The sequence below is a fragment of the Cariama cristata genome, unplaced genomic scaffold (assembly GCF_000690535.1).
Source record: "Cariama cristata isolate BGI_N322 unplaced genomic scaffold, ASM69053v1 scaffold7542, whole genome shotgun sequence".
Lineage (NCBI taxonomy): Eukaryota > Metazoa > Chordata > Aves > Cariamiformes > Cariamidae > Cariama > Cariama cristata.
Genome location: NW_009603166.1, coordinates 1 through 24,437, shown reverse-complemented (window position 1 = coordinate 24,437; position 24,437 = coordinate 1). Strand labels below are relative to the sequence as shown.

General features: G+C 34.5%; 1 protein-coding gene across 1 annotated transcript in view; it reads left to right on the top strand.

Moving 5' to 3' along the window:
• The window catches only part of LOC104157134 (rotatin-like), a gene marked incomplete at its 3' end in the record, with an annotated part of 37,069 nt that extends 12,840 nt beyond the window's left edge, over nucleotides 1-24,229 (top strand). The window contains 17 exon segments of the mRNA XM_009695061.1: nucleotides 1,681-1,796; nucleotides 4,665-4,835; nucleotides 6,162-6,374; nucleotides 7,552-7,664; nucleotides 8,864-8,990; nucleotides 10,695-10,820; nucleotides 12,888-13,004; nucleotides 14,801-14,940; nucleotides 15,180-15,351; nucleotides 16,383-16,482; nucleotides 17,912-18,000; nucleotides 18,976-19,093; nucleotides 19,376-19,472; nucleotides 20,270-20,338; nucleotides 20,692-20,880; nucleotides 21,960-22,199; nucleotides 24,085-24,229. Of these exon segments, the coding sequence (XP_009693363.1) occupies nucleotides 1,681-1,796; nucleotides 4,665-4,835; nucleotides 6,162-6,374; nucleotides 7,552-7,664; nucleotides 8,864-8,990; nucleotides 10,695-10,820; nucleotides 12,888-13,004; nucleotides 14,801-14,940; nucleotides 15,180-15,351; nucleotides 16,383-16,482; nucleotides 17,912-18,000; nucleotides 18,976-19,093; nucleotides 19,376-19,472; nucleotides 20,270-20,338; nucleotides 20,692-20,880; nucleotides 21,960-22,199; nucleotides 24,085-24,229 (2,342 nt within the window).
• Nucleotides 24,230-24,437: the final 208 nt, after the last annotated feature.

The window sequence follows — 24,437 nt, the reverse complement described above, 5'->3', positions numbered from 1 at the left end:
CTTAGCACATACTAATTGTCGCAGGTGTTGGGAAATGAGTATTTTGCTGATATATTCATGTAAGAGTATGGTAGAATGAACTTGCATGTCTGTAGATCATGACAACTACAGCAAAGTGCTGTTGCGGATGTTATGTTTAGTTACTACCTTAAAACTATTTCTGAAACCACAACTCAAATTAAAACCACCATTATTTAATACTTGCATCATAATGGAGAAATTTATTAAGTCACCTTTCAAATGTGTTAAACATAGAAATTTGATTAAGAATTTGCAAAATAATTGTGAAGAGAGAAAAAGTGCTTTTTGGAGTTTTCAGGCATAGACTCTTCAAATTGGCAATGTTTTGCTTAAAATAAATAGAGAACAGCACTTCTGTGAGATAAGAAAAAGCAATCTTTCAAGAAGGCCCTGTGCCATTCTCTGCCATATGCTCGCTCGGAGCAGATCACTTAGGCTGCAAATTGCATGAGCTGTGGTCATTGTCACTATATAAGTAGTCACACATGTACACAAACTTTTTTTTTTCCTCAAGTATGTCAACAAGGCTTCTACAGTGTGTAAAATCTACAAAAGATAGGAAAACTGACAAAGAAATTAATGTTCAATCATAACAAGCAATAGAGCTTGCTTTTTTTTTAAACAGATTTTGAAGGATGCAAAATTTTTGTGGTAGTTAAAAACTAAATTGGAAATTCAATGGTGGTGTGTGAAATCCATCCATGGTTCTAAATAGAAACATACCATCAACAAGTAACAGAGCCAACAGTTGCACTAAACTGAGTATTTGGGGGAAACTGTCACTCTATGGTTCCCTAGGATGCCAGGCAGTTTTGGCATCCTCTGTTGTATGAGGTCGAAAATGTTTGGTCCGGCTCCAGATATTCTACCTTGTTCTTCATGAAACCTTCTAGCCTTTGACTGCTTCTCCTGTAATGTCTGATTACCTGGGGACGTTAGGGGTAGGTTTATATTAGCAGTAAATGTAGGCTGTAAATGTTTAAGCTTGGGCCAGGTTTCTTTGCGGTCCTGTGTTCAAGCATAGAACTGTACAATGTATAAAAGTCACTAATAGACAGACAAGATTAGCCTTGTTATTAAGAGATACTGAATCAGAAGGAGCAATTAAAGTGAGTAAATATTAGCCTAAAAACAAGGGGAGGAAATTGTTATGGAGAAACGTACAAGTGGATAAAGTGAGAATTTGTGTCCTTGCCTTTCCAAAAGAAGATCTCAAACAAAATAATCCAGGAAGAAATTTTTTTATACCAAAAATGCAGATTGACAGAGTAGGTAATATATATGGAAGATCTGTAACCTAAATGTCTGGGTGGGGAAAATAAGTGGCTTTACTGGACTTCTTTGAAGTTCAGAATAATTGGATTTACAGCTGTAATAAAGTTTATGTAGTACTATAGGATTTCAGGAAATGCGATCTCTTTTCAAGTATATGATTGCTTTAATCTCTTCTGTTGTCATTTTGGCTAGTTGTTGTCTTCCATGATTCAGAGCTATTGGTGGTTGAGGGCAGTTAGCATTAGTTTAGTAGGAGTGTATAAGAAAATTAAAATATAAGAATTTAAGATTTAGAGTAATCCCTTGTTCATAATGATGTTTTCTGAATATCATCATAAAATATTTTGTCTGTATTTGAATTTATCCTCTCATTTGTATTCCTAGGCAGTAGGAGAGTGACGATGGATGTTCTTGAATTGCTTGTTGAAGACATGTTCCTTATTGGTGATGCTATTTCTGAAAATATTTGGGAAGATGATAGCCTTTTTGCATTGGAATTGGTAAGAATCTTTAGGCTTTGATCAGCCGTATTTAACAGTTTGCTTTTATAAGCCTTTGACATTTTCTGCAGTGATTCATACACATATCTAATCTTCTGCTGAGCTACCCTTTTGAAAATCTTAAATACTTTATTACTAGTACTATCAGTGGCACTTTTTTTTTTAAAATGTAAGTTTTTTGGGGTTTTTTTGGGTTTTTTTGGTTTTTGTTTTTTTTTTTTACCAAATGATGCTTGGAGTTTCACCTCAAGAAAACAAGTAAAGAATTTTGTCTTGTAGTGAAAGGCTGTTAATAAGCGATTGAGAGAAACATTTTTTTTTGGGGATCTGAGGGAAAAGTACTGACTACAAACGTTGGAGACTAGTTTGGTGTAAATGATAACTTTCACTTTCTTTACTTCTTATAAACCATCTGTTTAAAATTAGGGAGGTAACTGTTTAGATTACCTGGAATTGCAAGATACGTGGTATCCATTTCCTACACAGGACCTATAGATCCCTGCACAGATTCCAGCTATCCTTAACTGTTGCTTGGCTGGGAAAGAAAGGAGAAGGCTTTTTGGCCCACAAGAGATTCTTGACTAAAACTTGACTAAAAACTTAGTTAAGTACAGTCTTAAATGCACATAACTTAAGTTAGAATTCATGAAAATACCACTGAATATGAAACAAAGGTATTGCAATGATTATTAATTAAAATATTACTGTAGGCTTCCTTATTCTCTATTTTACAAATAATACGTGTATTATTTATAGGACCTAGCAGTAAATGAGAACTTTTTTCTTTGAATTTAATGTACTGATCTGTCAAAATCTATAATAAATGATCAACATCAAGTCAGTACTGAAGATTCCTTGAAGAACATTGAATCTAAAGAGCTTAATGTAATCTTTTGTCTAGTTGTTGTATGACCTGAATCAGTATATTCCATTGCATATAAATCAGTCAAGGTACAGTAGAAACTGTGAGCATCATCACGCGTATCTCATACTGATTGTTGTTAGTAGGGTAATGTTTGTTTCTGGGCTGCTAACAAGCAAAACTCTGCAAATAAGCTGGGTAATTGTATACAATTATATTGGGTTTTAAAAAAAGAAAAAAACCAAAGTCTTTGCTGATATAGCTTTATTCCATTGGTAGAACTTTGAGATTTAGATCTGAAAAGTATTTTATTAATAAAATTCACCTCCCATTGAAAGTTATGAATCTGCATCAGTTTGTGATGCAGAGCTGCACTGTGCAGTGCAATTCAATAAAGCTAATTTTGATAAAGCAATTGCAAGGCAGGATATAAAAACCAGCTCTTCATCTTTCTTAGTGTCTGAGTAAATAAAAATAACTGAATGGACAATTTCAGGAAACAACTGTTAAACTTACCCTTATATTATTTGGTAGCGTACCAAATAATTTTTTTTTTCAGAAGTAGAGTGTGTTTTTAGGGTTGTTAGGCTTCAGTACTTGGAAAACACGCTTCCTCTTTCTGTTTTGTATTAGCTCCAAGGGAAGGAGGTTGTGTGTCTCCTTTCTAGGAAACTTGAAAGCATTTCTTGCATATCTTTATTTCTTTGTGTTTCTTTGTTTATCCAAATTTAAAACTCTGCACGGGAATATCTCTGTGAAAAATAGATATTTTGGAAATCCCATTCAAAAATATTTAAGTTGGTGTGTGTATTACCCATGGTTTTTATGCTTCCTTCCTCCCAAGTAAAGGTTTCACTGTTTTCCAGTTTTGTCATGTGTACTTGAGTGAAGTTTGATTCTGTCACGTCAAAAGGTTAGATTACCATAGCCCCTCAGCTTTTTTTTGGATCACTGGCTTTGAGACAATCATCCCTGGCTGAGAGACAAATAAACTTTTTGAATCTACTGTTGGTTTGAGACTCCATGATCTTTAAGCAGAGGCTCTTCCCGCTCCTGCAAACTGTAGCAGAGCAGAGAGAAATTTACTTTTTTGAACTCTTGAACATGCAAATGAGTCCTTTTCATCTTGCTGTATAAGAATGCGTGTTGATAATTACTTTAAAAGACTGATTTGATTTAATCAATTGCTTCTTGTCATTTTCTTCAACTATGTTGAGTCAGATAAATAGTGCTTAATTGCTTGACAGTGATTATCAATTTCTGGAATTAATAAGCTAAATCTCACATGTGCTATTGCCTTCTTAATCATTATTTGCCATTCCAAACTGGCAAGTGACATGAATTCTACTGTTCTAGTGTCCTTAAGTACAGACCAGACTTTTTTAGGTGACGAAAATTCTGTAAACTAATTTTGTTTTCTCCGGTGTCAGTGAGCTGGATTTATCCAAATGATAGTGATTCTTGAATAGGATTTTATGTAATCTGAGAAATGTGCTGCTCTTTCGTTTGAGAATGAATAGGCATAAAAAACATTTGATGTTCTCAAAGTTTGGATTGTGGGTCGGTTTTTGAGTGGGTTTTTATTTTTATTTTTTTCCCCTAATTTTAAAGGAAAGCTTTATTAGCAGATCCAAACCAGCTCCTAATATTTCCATATTAAAAGTGAACTTCAAAATAGTTAGAATTCCAGAAGTTCACAAGTGTACTTAGCAGGAATTAAGGGGGCAGGAGGCAGGGAAAGGGAGCGGAGGGGGGAGAGTAACCAGTAATGGGTAATTAGTGGCCAAAGTATTCAGAACTGCGAGTGAAGGTAGAGTGAGGTCTAGAACTAATGCACGGTTCTGGTCAGATGGCAAACAGAATGCTGTGTATTTTGTACCACTTCTGCATTTTTAAATTAGTTGGTATAATTGTGTTAATGGTGCTATGAGTGCTGTATAAACACTGTAAAGATACAGTAATGTTTCAATTATTTCTAATGATTGTATTTCTGATTTTATTTTCAGAAAGACAAATTGCTTCTGGTCTTGGGTTTGCTTGGAGAAACTATATTATATCACAAAACCAATATAAGTGCAGAGCAGCCCGAGGTGATGTTAGTGCATCACAGAATGGCATTTATTAGCATTTCACTCTTCACTGTTAGATTACTGCAAATACTTCTCCCTGTAGAAAAGGTATGCCATCACTAATTTTAAGTGATTGTCTTTTGGGTTTGCGTTTTAAGAGGGCAAAAAGTGATACCTTCCCCAGTGATTAATACTGGGAAAATAGCCACTGGACAGAGAAATTAATCTGATTTACATTGGCTGATGAATGACAGAAGGCAACTCTGTCTGTTCTTCAGTTATCAGCGCATTCTGCAGATTTCAAGTCTTCAAAAAACATTTTTAATACAGTTTCTTAATGAGTTTTGAAATTCAATATTCCTTTTTCCCTCTCTAGTGTTTTTTCTGGTATGATGCATGGTTTGCAAAGCTATGCTGCCCCCTGCTCCTTTATAGTATGCGTGCAAGTAAGACTAAGTAAGACTAGAACTACATAATATTTAACATCGTCACTCTTAATCGGATGGAACGTAATAATCAACTATGTTTCATACATTGTAGTGATTTTAATTATTCTTTGCTTCCAATGCTCTTTAAAATAAGTTCTGTTGTAGCTCTTGAGCTGTTCTTTTTTGGTTTGGTTTGGTTTTTGTTGTTGTTTTTCTATTTCAGATGGGGGTGGTTATGTTTGGAAGTTTCTGTGGGATGGAAAGTGTTAGAAGTTGTTTAAACCTGTATGGGTTTACATATTTTTTGGATCAGTTTTTATTGCAGTGTAGCTCTTTTTTTACACATTCTTCAATCTGAGCAGCAGATTGATATTCAGTCACAGGCTTTTTGTCAAAAATATTAAGTCTTTTACTGTTAATATAAATAGTTTCTTGTACCTGCAAATAAGTGTAGACATACTAATCTAATGACTTTTTATAATTTTTGTCTTTATGTTCTTATGTATGTAATACAAAATGTCAATTCCGTGTATGACAGGAGTTGGAAAAAAAGTTACTGTATTTGAGGTCAGAATTTCAGTTGAAGGAATACTGAACTCTTGCAGTAAAAAAAGGCAAAACAACAACAGAAATCCCAATTCTTAGTATGTGATATTACTGTGTGGAATGGTAGACAGCTTTTTATTAAATCCAGGAAGAGTCGTGGTCTGTGTATTCTCTGCCATCTCGTGGTTAGACAGTAAATTGAGGCTGGCCAGTGGTGTGTGTGGTTGGTAGTGCTGTGGCTGGATCATACATAGCTTTCGTGACATGGGGACTGCCATCTAATGAACTCTCACTTTTTAATTTAAAAAAAAAATTCTTCATATAGAACTAATTTGATATGTGTTTCTTTCTCTAATTTTTAAGTAGCAGTAATAGTGATTGTACTTGTTGAAAGACTGCAAATGCTGTTGGTGTTACTGTGTTTTCAGACTGTTATTGACAGTTGTTTTCTTTTTGAAAGGCGAGTAAAGTTTTACAAAAGAGTTTGCTGAATGCTTTATTTCTTCTCTCTCTGGATGTGTCCTTCTCCTTGGAATACCCAAGCATTCATGAATCCATTGCAGCCTATCTGGAGCAGATGAGTACTGAGAACTACAGTATTTATAAACAAGCTTCAGAAGCTGTGTATTCGATCGAATGCACTTGTACCTTTATGGTTGAAGTTCATAAGAAGGTGTGGAATTTTTTTATATAAAATATTTCCTGTAGGCAAATTTCTTTCCTCCACTTCCCTTTCTCAGTGGTAAAAACTATGCTAAACTATAGCCAAAGAAAATCCATACTTGGGAGTATTCCATACTACGCAAGATGTACTTAATTTATATTTTTCTCTAAACACTTGGAGATTGGAAGTGGGCACAAGATGTTTTATTGGCAAAGAAGTAAGAAAGAAGCAAATACTTTATTCAAATATATAGTGTATGTGTGTATATATGTTGTCCACTATTTAAATAGTTCAGAAAATATTAATTCCCAGCTACTTGGCAGTTGTAGCTCTAATAAACATCTACTTCTAGACTGTGTGAGATTTGTGTGTTTCACTTTGTTATGAAGACAACTAATATATTTTACTTTATCAGTTAGGAGATTCCAGCACAGCACTGAAGTATTCTTCTCCATTATCCAAATGGAGAAGTAATTGTGCAAAATACTTGTTCTGTTGGTACTAAAATAAGTGAATAAAATACAGCAATATAAATGTAGTGCTAACTTAAATCTGTGTTAATCTATCCTTCATATAGGCAGGTTCTGAACTTAATAGAAGCAATACTTATAAAATACTGTTTACAATGAAGTTAACTCCATCAAATTTAAATGGCTCATGTTTAATGTATTTGGTAACCAAAAGGATGAAGTCATATGTACTTAAATTTTAAAAAAGCCAAACTTACTCTTTAATATTAATAGTGAATTGTTAAAAGTTTAATAGTTAAATCTTTCATTATACTCTTCTCACATAAAATGCATATTGATTTAAAAAATAATAATTTGATTAAAAGTATAAAGTATTCAAGGATGAGTCTATTCTTGAGCATTTTAGAAAGTGTTTTGAATAAAGTTATCGTGTTCTTACTGTGGAATGTTAGACGTACATTATTCCCATTGAGTTTAATAGAAGTTGATTTGGATTCAGCAGCTGTAGGGTTTTCAGCTCCCAGGAGTAGATTTTAAAATTTACTTGTATGAAATCTATTGGATTTGTTAATCAAGTTAATTATAAACCTGTCTGAAAGGCTGAACCAAACCCTGCTTACTAGATGTATTAAGTGATGATAAATTCTGCAAGATTACACAATAATATTGTATACTTTTAATTCTGATAGTTTCTTTCTCTTAATTTTACTTCTCAGGGTGACAAGAGTCTTTCTGAATTAGTAGAATTGGCAGATCAGGCCTTGAGTAGTCTACCTTACCATCAACACTTCCCCTTGATTCAGGAATCCATTCACATATGCTCAAATATGTGAGTATGTTGTTGACAAAATGTAATCTTTTTTTATGGATAAAGTTTCTCAAGTAGAAGCTCAACTTGTTTATTCCCTGTATTTGAGCAATTGTTTTCTTATAGACGTTGAAAGGTCTTTTCTAAATATTTTCTAAATAATTTGTGTCGTTCTGTACTGGATTTATTGCAAATTGAATTTCAGGTGCTAAAAAAAAATGTTCTATTCTTTTCTATGTATAAGCTTCTATGAATTTTGTATATAAAGTTACTATGTGATTTACAAAGAAACAGTCTTAAAACACTTTGACCTGTCTTTCAAATGTCTTTTTAATTCCTTTGTTCCAAGTGTATTTATTTGTGTAACTTTTATTTTACTTTCAGAAATCCTAAAGGACTTATTTTGTTGTAGATGCTGTATATTGCAATATGGCATCTCATTTATTAAACAGCATGTTTTTATTGCTTTTTAGATTTTCCATGTCTCTAGTTAGAGAATTTAAGTTACCCTGTGGTGCCTGGAAAAGTTCTGTATTGAAGACTTAATTAAAAATACGAAATCTTAATTCTATACTGATTCAGAATTTGACTTTAGGGATTTTTTCAAAGGAAACTGCATTTAAGAACTCTCTAATAAGTGTTTGTAAATTATGAAATGTCAGAACACTGAAATGTGTTCTGATACTTTTAGAATTAATTATTGTTTGACTACTGTTTCAGGCAACAGGAAGTTCACTTCAGTTTTTTAACTAACATCAGTTCACTTTGCTTCAGTGAGATGGACTTTTACCTCTACAAGGAAAAAATTCTGAAAGCATAGCGGTTTTTTATAATCGTATAACATGATCTAAGGAGTCTATTGAAGTTCAATAGAATTTTATGTTTTCAGATGAACATAAATGTTTGTCAAGCTCCTAATTTTGATGAGAGAGATTGGAAAAACTATGGTCTCTGATTACCTACATGTATAAGAAAAATACATTTATAAACTCTTGATTTTATTGTTCAACATTTTTTTTTTCAACATAGATTGATACTATGATTTTGTCAAATGTATTGTGATCTCTGAACTTTTGTCTGTCAAGTCATTTTTCACGATGTATACCTTTTCAGGCAGTATTTTTCAGAGATTATCCTGAAATTTAACAGGAAAATTTTTGTAGACATTTTTGAGTACTGCAAAATAAATAATAGTTAAATTAATTATTTTTCATTTTTAGTTGGAAGTCTACTGAGGTTAACTCATTGCTCCAGGCTGAGGGTCAGAAGGTGCTTCTCCATCTGTTGTCTCATCCTTTGCTGAAAATAAAAGCTGAAGCCTATCATTGCTGTTTGGAAGTGGTTAAGGTTAGAACTAATGCTTACTTAACGCTCTTGGTGTTGCACTAAATAATGCGTGTTATATGATTTCCTCATTAAAAGCATTTTTAATGCAAATTCTGTTTACCGTGTTATATGCTGTGAAATCTGTATAGGCCTGGACTTGCAGTTTACTGTTACATTTTTGGTACTAAGTCTACTTGGTTAGGTTATACTTCAGAATGACAGGATCACTAAGGGGGAAAAACAGTGATGGACAGTTTTATTTTTAAAAAGGATTCTTAATGCTGGTCACTTTGTTTTTTTACTGCTGTTATACAGAAATATTTCTGTTTAATTTGGCTTTGGAAAGGAATTCAAGTATTCAATTTTGCTTGTCTGCTGAAATTAGGTTCATAGAATCAGAGACTCATTTGGGTTGGGATCTTTAAAGATCATCTAGTCCAACCCCCCATTTCACTTGACCAGATTGCTCAGAGCCTTGTCCAGCCTGGCGTTGAATGTTTCCAAGGACGGGGCATCTATCATCTCTCTGGGCAACCTGTGCCACTGCCTCACCACCCTCACCGTGAAGACTTTCTTCCTAATATCTCATCTAAATCTTCCCTCTTCCAGTTTAAAGCCATTGCCCCTTGTTCTGTTGCCCTTGTTAAAAGTCCCTCCCCAGCTTTCTTGTTGGCCCCTTTAGGTACAGGAAGGCTGCTCTAAGGTCTCCCCGGAGCCTTCTCATCTCCAGGCTGGACAATCCCCAACTCTCTCAGCCTGTCCTCACAGCAGAGGTGTTCCAGCCCTCGGATCATCTCCGTGGCCTCCTCTGGACTCGCTCCAACAGGTCCATGTCCTCCTTGTGCTGAGGACCCCAGAGCTGAAGGCAGTACTGCGGGGGGGTTCTCACCAGAGCAGAGCAGAGGGGCAGAATCCCCTCCCTCGACCTGCTGGTCATGCTGCTTGGGATGCAGCCCAGGGTACAGTTGGCTTTCTGAGCTGCCAGCGCACATTACCGGGTCATGTTGAACTTCTTGTCAACCAGCACCCCTAAGTCCTTCTCAGGGCTGCTCTCAATCCATTCTCCCCCCAGAGAGAATGTTGTTATGTTTTATTTTGGTTTATATGGAAGTTTTGTCCATGCTATAGTTTTTTATTAAGATAGCCCAAGGGATAAAGACTGTGAACTTCCTAGAAGTATAGCTGTACTCTATATAAAGAATGACCATGTCATATTCATCAAATCAGTAATATTGGCTCACAAATAAAAATTACTTCTCTATTTTGATGTATTTTGTCATAATTCTTATTTTCTATAATGGACATCAGCTAAACTTAGTGTACTTATAGCCCAATTCACTAACGTACAAAGATGCTGGAGCTAGTCTTTCACTAAAAAAACCTTATCTCCACTGAATGACACTTGTATGTTTTTGTGAGATTTTTACCTGCCTGTTTTAGGTTTTGCTTATTTTAATGTAATACTGAACAACATACAAAGTTTATTTAATTTATTGTAACTATTATTTAAAATAAAATTATTTTCTATTTCTTAGTCCTGTGTAACAACAGGAATTTACAGTCAGTGATCTGTAGAGGTGGTGTTTCTTCCAGGGCTGTAGTCTTCCAAACTGCGTGGAGAAAGCCTTTCACTGGATGACAACTGCAGGCAGTCTATAAAACAAGATGTAGTAGCGGAGACTGTTTTGAATTTTAAAACTAACCAACTTTTTATTTTTACTGAAGGACTGTTTAGGTATTCATAATATTGCTAAGCCTGTGTCTTCAGTCTGCCACGGAGTACATTTTCTTCTTCATCCAAAAGTTCTATATGAAATCTGTACGTTCGGCCTTCAGGAAGATAAGAGTGAGGTACTGTCTTTAGGAACTATATTTATAAGTTGATGTGCGTGCAAAGTAGGTGTTGATATTCTCCATGGTAGCGTGAGGCTTACCTGAGGTTTTGACTACATACTGTTTCTTGTATATAGAAAAGCTATGCAAACAGTGAAGTTGTAGTAAATGGAAAGAATTTTTTTTATGGTGAATTCAGGGACAAGATAATGTTATAGGCATAGGATGCTATTAAATGTAATAAAGGCCAATGAAAAATGAAACAAGCTATGTTTTTTAATCTTTTCCTGTAATATATTCAGCCCTAATAAAATGTGCATGTGATGAAACAGGATGTGTGATGCTTTACATTTATGGAAAACATGAAGTCTTGAGTCTTTGTAAAGGTGGGATGACCTCTGAAATGTGTGCACGAATTGAGGAGCAAAAAGACATTTTAAATCTGCAATGTCTTTGCTATAAAAATATATTTCATCACTACAAACACATCTGTGTTTAATTACCTGAGCATTATAGAAGTGTTTTATACTGTTATAGAATAGGACTAAATTTCCGTTGGGTTCATTTATATGCATGAATGCTTAACATATGTCCGTTATTTCCTAGCTTAAGTAATAAGCTAAGAAGAGAGTTCTGAGAGGGGGGAAAAATTAGTTATTTGTAACTGCTTTATAGCTGATCTATAAGGTCCTACAGTCAGAGAGGAAAAAACATTGACTGACAAAATTTTTTTTTTCTTCAGCTTGTCTCCTGAAAGGAGGGTGTTTTTTTAACACAGTACTGTGCACAATTCCATTTAGAAGTGATCTTTTAGATGTTAGCATTTCCAAAGCAGAAGTAAAATATCTTTGATAATGTGCTATGTATTTGCATGTAATTTATGTTTTCCAAGAAAAGCATTTTTGTTGGATGCTTTATTAAAAAGGCTGCCAGTTTTCTTTTTTAGTGATTGGTCAAGTATAACAAATAGAGTTCAACTGGTATTGAATTTAAAAAGACCATTGAGACAGAGAATGCCTGTTTACAAAACTATCTCATTTTGTTCTCTTTATCTTATAATGCTTTCTATATATTTTGTTACAAGAATAGTAAATGAAGATCATGTCCAAGCATTTTTTTTTTTTTTTACTTCTTGGTGTATATCTGCTATTAAGTTTTCATAAAGCATCAGTTTGCTCTTTCAGGCGTGTGACAATGAGAAGAAATTGAGAAGAACCTTGTATTCCAAGGTTGGACTTAAGATTTGCCATGTGACTTTACAAATCCAGTCGCTTAAAGATAGGCTAGAGTGATATTATTAAAGGCTGTTCTTGTTGCCTGGAGCGAGAGGATTTTTAGCTCTGGCATAAAATGCAGGTTTTTAGCTGCTAAAGGTAGGTGTTTTTACACAATGTAAGGAAGAGTGAATTCTGACAAGCTGAGTTTTTTCCCCTCTGTTTCCATTGTAGTAATAATAGTAGCTTGTAAATACTTTAATATTGTATGTAGTATACTGTATACAGGGTATGTTAATACAGTATAAGTGCTGTATCATATACCTTTTTTCCTTTTTGATAAAGAGCTTCAGATGAATTCACATACAATTTGAAGTACTTGGTAACCTTTGTAGTTTGACTGTTTGCCTCAAACTGAAATGGCCAAGGTACAGGCTTTAAGTCTGTTTTCTTCCTTTATGTTCAGGAGCATATCAAAGACTGGGAATGAAATGCCCCAGAAATGTAGGGTTAGGAAAGAAAAAAATGGAATTTGTTATACCTACAGGATAGAGGGACCAGTAGGTATATAAATTGAAGTAATGATTTTATTTTTTATTATTTCAGAAAAGACAAACCAGAGTTCTAAGGGGAAAATAATTGGGTGCTATTTAGGCAAAACTAATTGTGTGTTTTCTCTAAGTTGCTAGAAAAGCCTCTCAATGTTTAGTGTGACTGACTTTTAAAGTAGCATTCTGCAGTGACAATATTTTGTCTGTAGATCCTTTCTCTTTGAAATACTTTTGTATAACATTTCCAATTACAGCATTGACAAACTGACCTAGACGTATCTGTGGTTGCATTAGTTTCTTTTTTTTTTGTTGTTGAGCAGGTGAACTCTACAGCCAAGGCTATTCTGATGCATCTGTTGCAGGGACGATTAGTAATGGCAGTATTGACTTGGAACAAGTTTATGGAAGCCCTCTATCCCGTCATTCCTGTTTTACAGGTACTTCCAAGTGCTTTAATCTGAATTTGATGTATGAAGTCATGTAAACAGCAACACTATCATATTAAACAACAAACAGAATATTCATCTAATTAGCAGATGGAAAATAGATTAACAGAAAAATACCTGTGTCAGATGTCAAATGCAGAAATGTTTTATAAGGGTCCTATTACTTGTAGACAAATTTTAACCTGATATTACTAGAATGTAGAACTTTGAAATGTTGTAGTAGAAATCAGCAACTACTGACTGGGACTTAAGTGGTTTGAAGATATGAGTGGATAATCCAAGTATAGATTAAAACATTTCATGCTTTTTACAATTAGTTAATAATTATTAGAGTGTCCCCATATCTTAAATTGTAACTCCTCTGTGATGATGATACAGTTTTCTCATCAAGCATGTGCTCAATAAATAGCAATAGGTGTAAGCTGTATTTTCTGTATATTTTGATACTTGTTTTTTGGTTTCTTTGTTTCCAATATTATAGAAGTATCAATAGTCAGTGTTACCCTTAGACTTTAGTCTTCATATCTGTAACAATGTGCAAATTACTCTTGGCTTGATCTAATGGGAACTTTTGTCTTTCTCAGTCTGATTTTTCAACCTGATGGCTCCATCCAAATTCTTTACTGTGTTTCTTCTCTAGTGCTAGAAACTTCCCTTCTATGATCTGCCTATAGTCTTCCAGATTAGATATTTTGCTGCACCTATCTGATGTCTGTTTTTCCTGATGTCTGTTTTTTTGCCTTATTTCTGTCTTTTATTTAACTTAGCTAGTACATCCAAGTATACTTTTTGTCTTCGTTTTCTCCAAAAGTATCACTCTTGATAATTTTAGCTACTGCTATATATTTATTCATTGCCTGCACCTTAGTATTACCATAAGTTGAAAAAGCTGCTTACATAATTTAAGCCCTTACATAAATTGCAGAAAAATCAAGGCAAAAATGGGGAGAAATTACCAGTAAGATGGGCCATGAAATAGAAGGCTCAGAAAAATATGCAGAGGAAATACACTGAGAACTTGAAAGTGGTGGGACAGAGGTTACTTCAGAGCTTTCTCACCTAGTAATGTCAGCTTTTCTGTGTTACCCTCATACATATGTGCCATTGATATTCAAGATTAAATAGGTGAGAGCTTAATACAAACTGTAGGATAAACATGTGAGAAAGAACTTACCCCGGTTCTTATTTTTGTGAGTAGAATTTTTGTCTATTCTGTAGCCTGTAGTGGCTACGTACAGTAGATACTTGAGCAGAGCATACCACAGGCCTATATTTACCTGATGCATATAAAATGCGTTGTATTTTACTCTAGTGTTTAAATGTGTGCAGTATCATTACTTGATGTAACTGATTCTGATTTGTCTTGTTTGTGTGTGAAAATGTTTTGATGAAATACCTGAAAATAGGTAGGATTTAATGTTTTGAAGTAATTATCTTGTAGAGACTGAATTTTATTCATTGACATGGAAACTGACCTTACAGAGCAGCATCATGTTAACAGATTGAAGTGTAAAGCTTCATGTCAAAGTACCTCTGGGCCTTGTAAAAATCTTTATTTTGATTTGTGTACAGCATCATTTACTAATTTTTAAAATTGTTTTTAGAGAGGAATATTAATCTTCAGAAATTGAATGTTTTCTTGAAAGTTACTGCTTTTTTTTGGGTGTTGCTCCTTCCCCACCCTCCCTTAACCCCTAAAAGGGGTATTACCTTGTCTAATTTGCTAAGTTAGTAGGCAGATTTTTTTTTTTTTAATTTTGGAAATTGTTGTTGTTTGTTTGTTTTAGGGTTATGCTGACACAAAAGATACGCTAGGTAACTGTATCCTCACTTTGAGTGAAACAACCTCTGACAAAGGAGAGGGTATTCTCCCTAGAACTACTAGACTACGGGCTGCTCTGCGTCTTCTTTTCTCAAAAAAACAGTTGTAAGTAACACCCTGTAGCATTTCAGCATGTCTTCTAATGTTAATGACAAAAATGTATTCTCTAAAAATACATTGATTATTATGCAGTGGGTTGATTTGAAAGGTAGGTTAATCAATATTGAGTTGAATAAGTGCTTCCCCCTGTAATAGTTTTATAAACTAATTAATTTTTAACTATACAGCTAAAGTTTTCCAGTATGAGGACTTTATATATTTATTTTAATTGTTTACTCCTTTAGGGTTCGTTCTGTAGCACTTAAACATTTAACATTCCATCTTTTGAATGAAGAAGGGGCAAACCTGAAACGCCCGCATCTGCATGGTAGCGTGCTTTCTACCATTTCAAACTTATTTATTGTAGAAAGAGCTATTGAGCTGAAATTGGATGATAAAACGGAGTCAATAATTAAGGTGAGTAAACTCTGTCTAAATATTGTCATTGATCAGCTCTCCTACCTGCTCGGTTGCTGAACTTATCACTTTCTGAAGGTTGCAATATTTCATACGAACTGGTTTGCTTCATAAAAAGAAATCTGTTGATATGTTCTTTCTGCGTGAACTTAAACAGTAGTTTTTATGCTACTGTATGCAACAATAATAAAAGAATTCCTTACTTTTTTTTTTCCTCTCTGCAGCTAAGTTAACAGCAAGATTTAACTTGAATACAGAAGGCACAGGCCTGCTCTTTACAACAGTTCAATGTGCATGGATAGTCTGATTTTTTTTTTTCCTCACCTAGAGCTCTTTTCCCCACAAAATCAATTTTTACTGAAACAGGCACAAGTATTTTTTAATATAAAATATTTTAAAACAGATTACTAATTTATCTCTGTTTTCTTAATTTTGCTGCTTTTGCAAAGTGAAAAAAAAAAAATCACAGATTTTTGACCTATGGGAAAACTGATATCTGTTTTCTGTTTTTTTTTTTTTTTTACCATCTCCCATCCATTCTACTTCATTCTTTACCTTCAGTGTTTTCAGATTAATAACAAAGTTAAACACAAACAAATGCTAAGATGCTTTTCCTCTGAAAAAAGTTATTCTGACCGCTCATTATGCACTTGATTTATACTCTTCCCCTACATCCTTCAAAATATTAGGACCTCAAATTTGTATGAATATGTAGGATTATTTAAATTTCTCTAACCCTATTGCCATTAAAAAGTCAGTCCTCTTCACAGATTTAGAAGCATATTCTAGCATTTTTGTGTAATGTTGAGCTTTCTGTAGTCCTACATAAATTAAGCATTATTTGTTAGATATCTGCATCTATTGTGCACTAGAATCTATTGCCTTGTTATATTCCATGTGAGATCTAATCAAATACATTCTAATAAGGAATTTAGATCTTTTTATTTTCTACTTTCTGTTAGGAAATTTGGCTGGTTACCTTGTTTCATAAGAGCGTACTGGATGTAAATCTAATACAGTTTTACTTTTAGGCAGAAACTGTTGAAAAGCTGTATGATATCTTGACCTCTGATGCTGTTGACCTAGTTTTACGGAAGTCTGCGGCTGAGCAGCTAGCTATCATTTTAGAAGGTAAAATTATTCAGAAAATTTCTATTCATGTGCTGATTGTTGCATGAGCTTGCAGTTTTGCTAGGTTTTCTGTATGTTTGTGCTAAGAGTATTCTTTGTAATTTTTATGTATATTGTTGGACCAAGTGATGGTCAATATAAAACACATATATATTTTTGATGGTTTTGTATTTTAATTAGAAAAGTTAATTCTTAGATTACACAGGCTAGCTAAAGGGATTTTATACTTAGTGAAGAATGTCTTCTATCATTCTGAATTTCTTCATCAATTTTGAGTTCGCCTAAGCAGTAACTACAATTAAAGTGGATTGAAATGTGATTTGTATGAATGACGGCTCAGTAAACTCAAGCTAAGCTTCCATGATTATACCCTTTTTCAATATCAAGAGACAAGCTTCCTGTGGAATTTCATCTAATATGTTTGCAAGGGAAGTGTTCCTCCTTTTACTCTTTATGGCTTAAGTGACTAATCATAAATTTCCATCACAGGTGGTTTTTTTATAATTGTGTTGCTCACATGGGGAAAAATTATGAATTCTGGTAAAGAAGATCTGATTGAATTAAGATGCAAGTAAGCAATCTTACATAGAGCATTATTTGACTCAGTGCAGGGTCATAACTGTAGAGTTTCAAACCTGGATGTTTGTACTCTACCTACTCAAACTCTTCAAGTAGGCTTTCTTCAAGGGACTCAAATCCTAATGATACAGCATAGATTTTTCACCATGGGAAGGTGAAGTCTTAGATAATGTTAACTTTAACATTTTTTATGTCAGAAAAATGATCACAAACGTGAGGAAGTATCTACTTTGTCTTGTAAAATACACTTAGTTATGGCTGCCAAAGTTCTCAGATGCCAAAAGATAATATGAAACATAGCATAGGTTGACATTGTAAAAGAAAAAACACAGCTTTATTAGGACAAATTTCATGTGAAGGACCACTTTATAATTATTTAGAAAAAAACAACAAACCCAACCAACCCAAATGACATAACTTTTTTGTTGTTGTTGAATATTCTTAAACCAAATACTCTGAAGGATGAGATCAGTGGAAAATACTCTCATGGTGATTGAGTAAATACCTTTTTTAGTTTCATGTTAAACTGTTAAGGACTTTAAATATTACAAGTTGAATCCTCTTTTGACTGAGAATGAGTTGCACTGTGGATCACTGTAATTGTGGAACATAAAGTTCTTAGGGAAAGTTATGTAAGATATTTAAGAATCTGATGTTCAAGAGGCTACTATAGTTAGATAACAAGACTTTGAGGAGTCTTGCTGTGATAGAGCTAGAGCTGTACTTGTTTTGTTGATTGGCAATTTTGGAAACTTGTTCTCAACAGCAAGAGTTTGTGATCTTGCAGAGAAGTTTAATGTGAAATTGGTGCAGAACCAAACCACTGATTCTTACTATCTTTTTCCTACAGATGCCAAAATGCATGTCATTGTGAAAAAGCTGGGTGTGATAGAAAAGCTTTTGGCTTACCTTAATGAGTGTGTACATGTGGATGGCAAGGTAAAACTATTGTTACAAGTTCTTCCGCAAGCATTGCACAATGTGACAGTAGTAGAATTTACCTTTTTCTGTGCTTATAACACTAATCTTTGTGCATTAATACTGCACAGAATACGAATCTCTAGTAGCAATTGTAATTGCAATATGTATTTTGTTTATTACATTTTTGATAATGCTAAAATTCTTTTAATGAACGAAGATTGGTTTGCCTGCCTATGAGAATAGTTAGCCAGACAACTGTATGTGATGTGGTTCTGAAATAAACTAGAACTTCTCTGAAGCTTTCTCAGTAGAGACCAAAAAAAAAAAATTTTTAATGCCCTTTAAAAAAAGAAGTGTTATATTGTATATCATAGTCTCTAAACTTAAGCTAAACTTAAGTCGTGAAGCAAATTATAATTAAAACGAGATGGTATTGTAAATGGGAATCTACCTGTCAGATTGAGTTTCGGGTATAAGTAATTTTGTACCTAATAGAAGATCACCTCACCAGGGACAGTCTCAGGAGATAAGATCACATCAGAGCTGAGTGTATATTTGTTGTGGATGACCAAGCTTTCCATTTTTGTAGTATGTCTGTTCTGATGCTTGAATTTTTCTGAAATTCATTGTTTGAAATCATTTTATGCAAGCTTATTTAGGCTGTAAGTTGCTTAACATCACTTCACTGGATAAACTTTTTGTATATTTCTTAGTTTGCTTGCACAGTATTGTTGTAGCAGTCCAACAGTCCAAACCTTGAGTTATTTTAAGAAACTATGAGAATTTTTATATAAAATAGAACCAGAAGTGAATAAATGTTTTCTAATGAATATGCAGTTATCATCTGGATGAAATGTGCTTGTCTAAGAAAGTTCTAGGTTTCTCTGCTATAAATGGTGGAATGTATTGCTTCATAGCATGAAAGTATTAAGCATCTCATAATAGATTATCCTAACTGTTATCGGTATTTAATTTTTTTCTCTGTTCTTGCAGCTTATGGAATCCATAGTGTTACCATGTCTAACACTCTTACGCAAACTTGTGTATGCTGATCCAGTTGTTCGTCTGTCCCTAGCACAGCAATCATCTTTACTGCTTTTGCTATTCAGAGGTAAAGATTCTGTTTTAACTGTAATAGATGCGTGGAAAGACAATATGTGAAATACGGTTACATGTTTAACCAAAAGCCTTCTTAAGAACCTTATATCACCTTAGATTCTCTAATATTTAAAAGATAAATCATTGTGTGCTAGTGTTACCCATGTTGTAGCATCTATTGAAGATGTTGGCAAAATGACTGTGGAAATCAGTTGGTTTTAATCAGTGTCCTTCATATATTTATTAAATGTCAGTGTTTTCCTAACACGTTCTTAAATATCTTTATTTTATTCAGTTTCCCTGATATTCCAAAACGATCGTGCTGTTTTAACTGAAACTACAGTATTGCTTTGTCTTCTGTTGTTTGATGAAGTAGCAAGAACAGAAACGTGGTATGAAAAAACAGTTATTTAATGGCATATTCTCGAGTCAAAATTTAAGGTTTTAATGAAAATAAGTTTTTATATATATACAAACAAATTATGCCCCAAAATGTGTCCAAAATTGCGTATTTTAGGCCAAAAAATTCTTTTGATACTTGGGTTGCATGCTGTGTATAGTTCTACATGACATAGTTTTGTAGTATAAATACTTTGTACCTCAGTGTTAATTTTAAGTTTACTTTAACTTTCAAAAAATCCTGATTGGTTTGTAGTCTGTCTTTTCCATAAAAGGAAACTACACAAATCAAATAGCTGGCTGTAGGTGTGAGTTTTTTAACTTAATTAAAATTCTCCTATTTACTTTGGCTTTTAAGTGTAGCAGTTGTCCTTAAACCAACAGACCTTAGCTTGTAATATTTTATTATTTGAAGTTTGCATATACATCAGAAAAAAGGTGCTTTTAGAATTCACACACATGAAATATACTGAAAATAATTGTAATACATATTTTTTCTCTAATATAAAAAAGGAAACAACAGTGTGTGTTGGTATGTTAATTTCATTTCATGTGCAGTACATCTGCAACAAGTATTCTGTATGTGTGTGACCTAAGAACTATCTTAATATTGCATAATCATGAAGAAACATTGCTTATTAATACAAATTATTCATTAATGGGTTACTAAAGACCTAGCTGGAGGGAAAAATACAGCTATATCTGAATAATAAAGAAATAGTAAGTGTAGCATTAGTAGAAAATTGAAGCTTAAAATAGAGAATAATAACCATAACTTAATCTCTTGCAGGGCTGATGATGTAACCAGTAATGATACTGACCTACCTGCATTCAGTTTACCTGTTGCTGTTGTTAGAAGGTATGTGTCGGTGGTTTTTGGTGGGGGTTGTTTGGGTTTGTTTTGGTTTTTTACAGTTAGCTTTGCTGCTTTCCATTTATTTACTGCCCTTCCTGAAGTATGGAGGTGGGAGAATGAAGGGAAACCTTTGATGTTAAATGCAAAGTTGTCTGCGTTTTTAAACATGGAGATTTTTTCTCCAAATCTTTGTTCTCTGTAGAAGACTTTCAGAAACTTTATTTGCAAATTTAAAAGCTTGCTCTAGTAGAGCATCTAATTAAAAAAAAAAAAAGAAAAAAGAAAAAAACAAACCAAAAAAACCAAAACAAAAACCTACAAAATACTTTTTAATTTTTTTTTTTTTTTTTTTTAAGGTATCATCTCCCAATCAGGATCACTGCTCATCACGTAGTTAGTCCTAATACTGTTGTGGTGCCATTGTCTTCGGAGTGCTTGGCTATGAAACCTGTGTCAGATATGCTTAAGATGGCTTGGAATCTGTCATGGTACCATGGAATTGAGAACCTGTTGCAACTGATAAACTATGAGAAGGAAGCAGAAATGTGAGCCACTTCATCTCGATTTTAAATCCCAGTATATTTCAATTAAATTAATGTTCCATCAAGTTTAAATAGGTTTTCAGCTTCAAACAGCAGTTCAAGTTGTTACTGGTTTAAGAATGCTGTACTTTTAAACATAAAGGATCACAGCCCAAGTGGCTGTAGATGTGTTGTCACAGTTAATGTTTTACCTAAATTGCATTGATACGTGAAGTCTAGAGCTTCATCCAGCTTTTATGAGGGTCAGATTCATTTTAAATGGACTCTGTGGCTCTTTTTCTTTGTAGTCATTATGGTTTTTTAAGGAGCTGCCTTTTTTCCCCTTTATAGTTGCATGACTGACTTTTTCTCTTTCTTTCCGTGGGTATTTAAATTTCAAATAATTATTCTTTTTAATGGTAATACTAAGAATTATGGTAGATAATGAAGCAATTCCCTTCACATCCTTTGGTTGGCTCTTGGTTAAGCATCATTTCTCTCTTTGAGACTATTTGGTGTACAGAACTCAACGTCTTAGAAGATTCTTGATTTAATAGGACTGAAATGCTTGTATCTAAATCTTTGTCCATCTTGACAATTTTTTAGTTTTTGCTTATGTACTTTAAGGAGTCCTACAAGTTTTATTAGTAAATAATGTGATTCAGAGCCATTGGAAACTGCAGTTATTGATTTGATAAATCATTTTCATTTTAAGTTCCCTCGGGCAAAACTAAAACAGTCTCTTAAAAAGAAAATAGGAAAATAGTATAGTTCAAATGACCAACATTTACAATAGCGTGGAGGAAGCAGTTCATTACAAACAATGTGAATAGCACCTTTCAAGTAACTTACTGAGAGGTGCCATTTTTCCGAAGAACCCAAACTGCTGAGGATTTAAATGTGGTGGTGGTGTTTATTGTTGTTGGGTTTGGATTTTTTTTTGGGGGGTGGGGAGGGAGGGTGAGAAAGGATTGGTTAACAAAAAAATGTTAAGGCAATTTATGTTTTGTCTTATTTGAACTGGGAAGCGAAGGAGTCAACGCTCACTGAAATAGTGTGTAAAGGTACTGGCTCTTAATCATTTTTCTTTTATGCCTTTTCAGATTCTTAAACTCACTAAAACTATCCTCAGAAGACACTCTTATACTGAAAATAACTCGCACAAACTATGGACTGCAGGATTGTCTCAATTCAATCATTCAGGCAGTATCCCACAGGGATGTTAGGGCTGCTCTCACTAGGCTTAGTTTTTACGTTCTGAATGACAAACTTGCGTTAAAATGCAGTTCTGGGTCTTGTGGAACCACCTTGAAGAGCTTTGTTTGGCAAAAAGCAATAAACAGGTAAGTTTATTGACTGCAGAAATCTATTAAAGATTATGATACTTAAATTGTAAATTTCCTGGTTTTCATATTTTAAATTTATGGAATTGATTGTCCATGGATGTGAAGGTCTAAAGCAGCTTTGGCTGTAGTGATGATGGAGTGGTAGAGTTCAGGATCCTGAGAGGAGGGAAGAGGACAAAAATTAATATCACAATGCTGGATTTCAGGAGAGCAGACTTTGGCCTCTTTAAAGACCTACTTGGCAGAGTTTGACAGGATCAGGCCTTGGAGGGAAGAGAAGCTCAAGAAAGCTGAATAATATTCCGTGGTCACTGCCTCCAAGCTCAAGTGGTCCATGCTGTTGAGCAGGAAGTTAGGCAGAAATGCCAGGAGGCCTGCATGGATGAACAAAGAGCTCCTGGCAAAACTCAAACACGAAAAGGAAGCCTACGGAGAGTGGATGGAGGGACAGGTAACTTGGTGCTCAGAGGAGTGGCTGATATACCAGGGTTGTGCTGCCATCCAGAGGGACCTCAACAGGCTGGAGAAATGAGCTGACAGGAACCTCATGCAGTTCAACGAGAGAAGTGCAAAGTCCTGTACCTGCGGAGGAACAGCCCCAGGCAGGAGGATATGCTGAGCATCACTCAGCTGGAAAGTAGCTTTGCAGAAAAGGGCCTGGGGATCCTGGTAGACACCAAGTTGGAACATGAGCCGTCAATGTGCCTTTGCAGCAAAGAATTGTAGTGGTATCCTGGGCTGCATTAGGAGAGCTGTTGCCAGCAGGTTGAGGGAGGTGATCCTTCCCCTCCACTCTGTACTGGTGAGACCACACCTGGAGTGCTGGGTCCAGTTCTGGGCTCCCCAGTACAAGAGAGACATGGACAGAGTGGAGAGAGTCCAACAAAGCACCACAAAGATGATGAAAGACTGGAGCATCTTTTGTACGGGGACAGGCTGAGAGAGCTGAGACTGGTTAGTCTGGAGAAGAGGAGGCTCAGAGTGAGGATCTTACCAATGCATACAGGTACCTGAGAGGAGAATGAAAAGAGAACACAGTCAGGCTCTTTGCAGTGGTGCACTGTGACAGGACCAGAGGCTATGGGCACACACAGGAGGTTCCCTCTGAATATCAGCAAACACTTTGTCACTGTGAGGGTGAGCCAGCACTGGCACAGGCTGCCCAGAGAGGTTGTAGAGTCTCCATCCTTGGAGATACTCAAAACCTGCCTGGATATAGTCCTGGGCATCTGGCTCCAGGTGTCCCTGCATGAGCAGGGAGGTTGGACCAGGTAACCTCCAGTGATGTTTTGTAGTTTATGTACACAAAACAAGCAAAAAATAAGAATGCTGTATTTAAAATAAGGATTATTTAAAATGCATAGATAGTCTTTGCTCTTATTATTAATTGCTAGTATTTAATAGCTAATTACTTTTTTCTTTGCTCTCTGTGACCCTGTTCAGATTTTTCTACCTTTTGCTATGTGCAATTCCATGTTGACTATATGTAAATACACCTATTGTACTTAACAATTTTGTATTGTATTAATACACAATAAATGTATAATAGTATATAGGTATAATAATTTAATGTAGCCAATATTTTATGTAAAAGTATTTAAATATATTTAATGTAATACATATAATCAATATACAATAATTAATATAATAAATTTATAGATCATATATTAAAATATAATTATACGTATAATTATATTAATATAATATAATTTATACAATAATGAATATAATTCCATATTTGCTATATGTAAATATATGTAATATACAGATTTACTCTTTATAATTCCACATTTGCAGGAGACTTCAGTCCTATTAGGCTGCGATTTTAAACTCTTTGAATGTGCTACAAGTATGAAAGTAAATATTTTTGTTTGCATTGCAGGTTTCTGCAAGTGCTTCCAGCTTCTGTGGAGGATGAGAAGCTTTTAGTAGACGTCTTAAGATTTTTAAACAAATTGCTTAGAGAGCAGAGACCAAGTTTGGAGTCAGACATTCTAAAGTGGATCTTGAAATCATTGCTTAAAAATGTAAGAATATACCTAAGTAGACTGTAAGAAATGATATAACTGTGAACTAGTTGCTGGTTTGTTTCTGGTGTGTTCCTCAAGGAAAATGACTTCGGTTAACAAAAGCAAGAAATAGCAGATTTTGTGGTATTAATGTCGGATACTTTGTGGTCAGTGCTGCTACGGTTCTAATGAGGTTGAACAAGGCCAAGTGCAAGATCCTGCACCT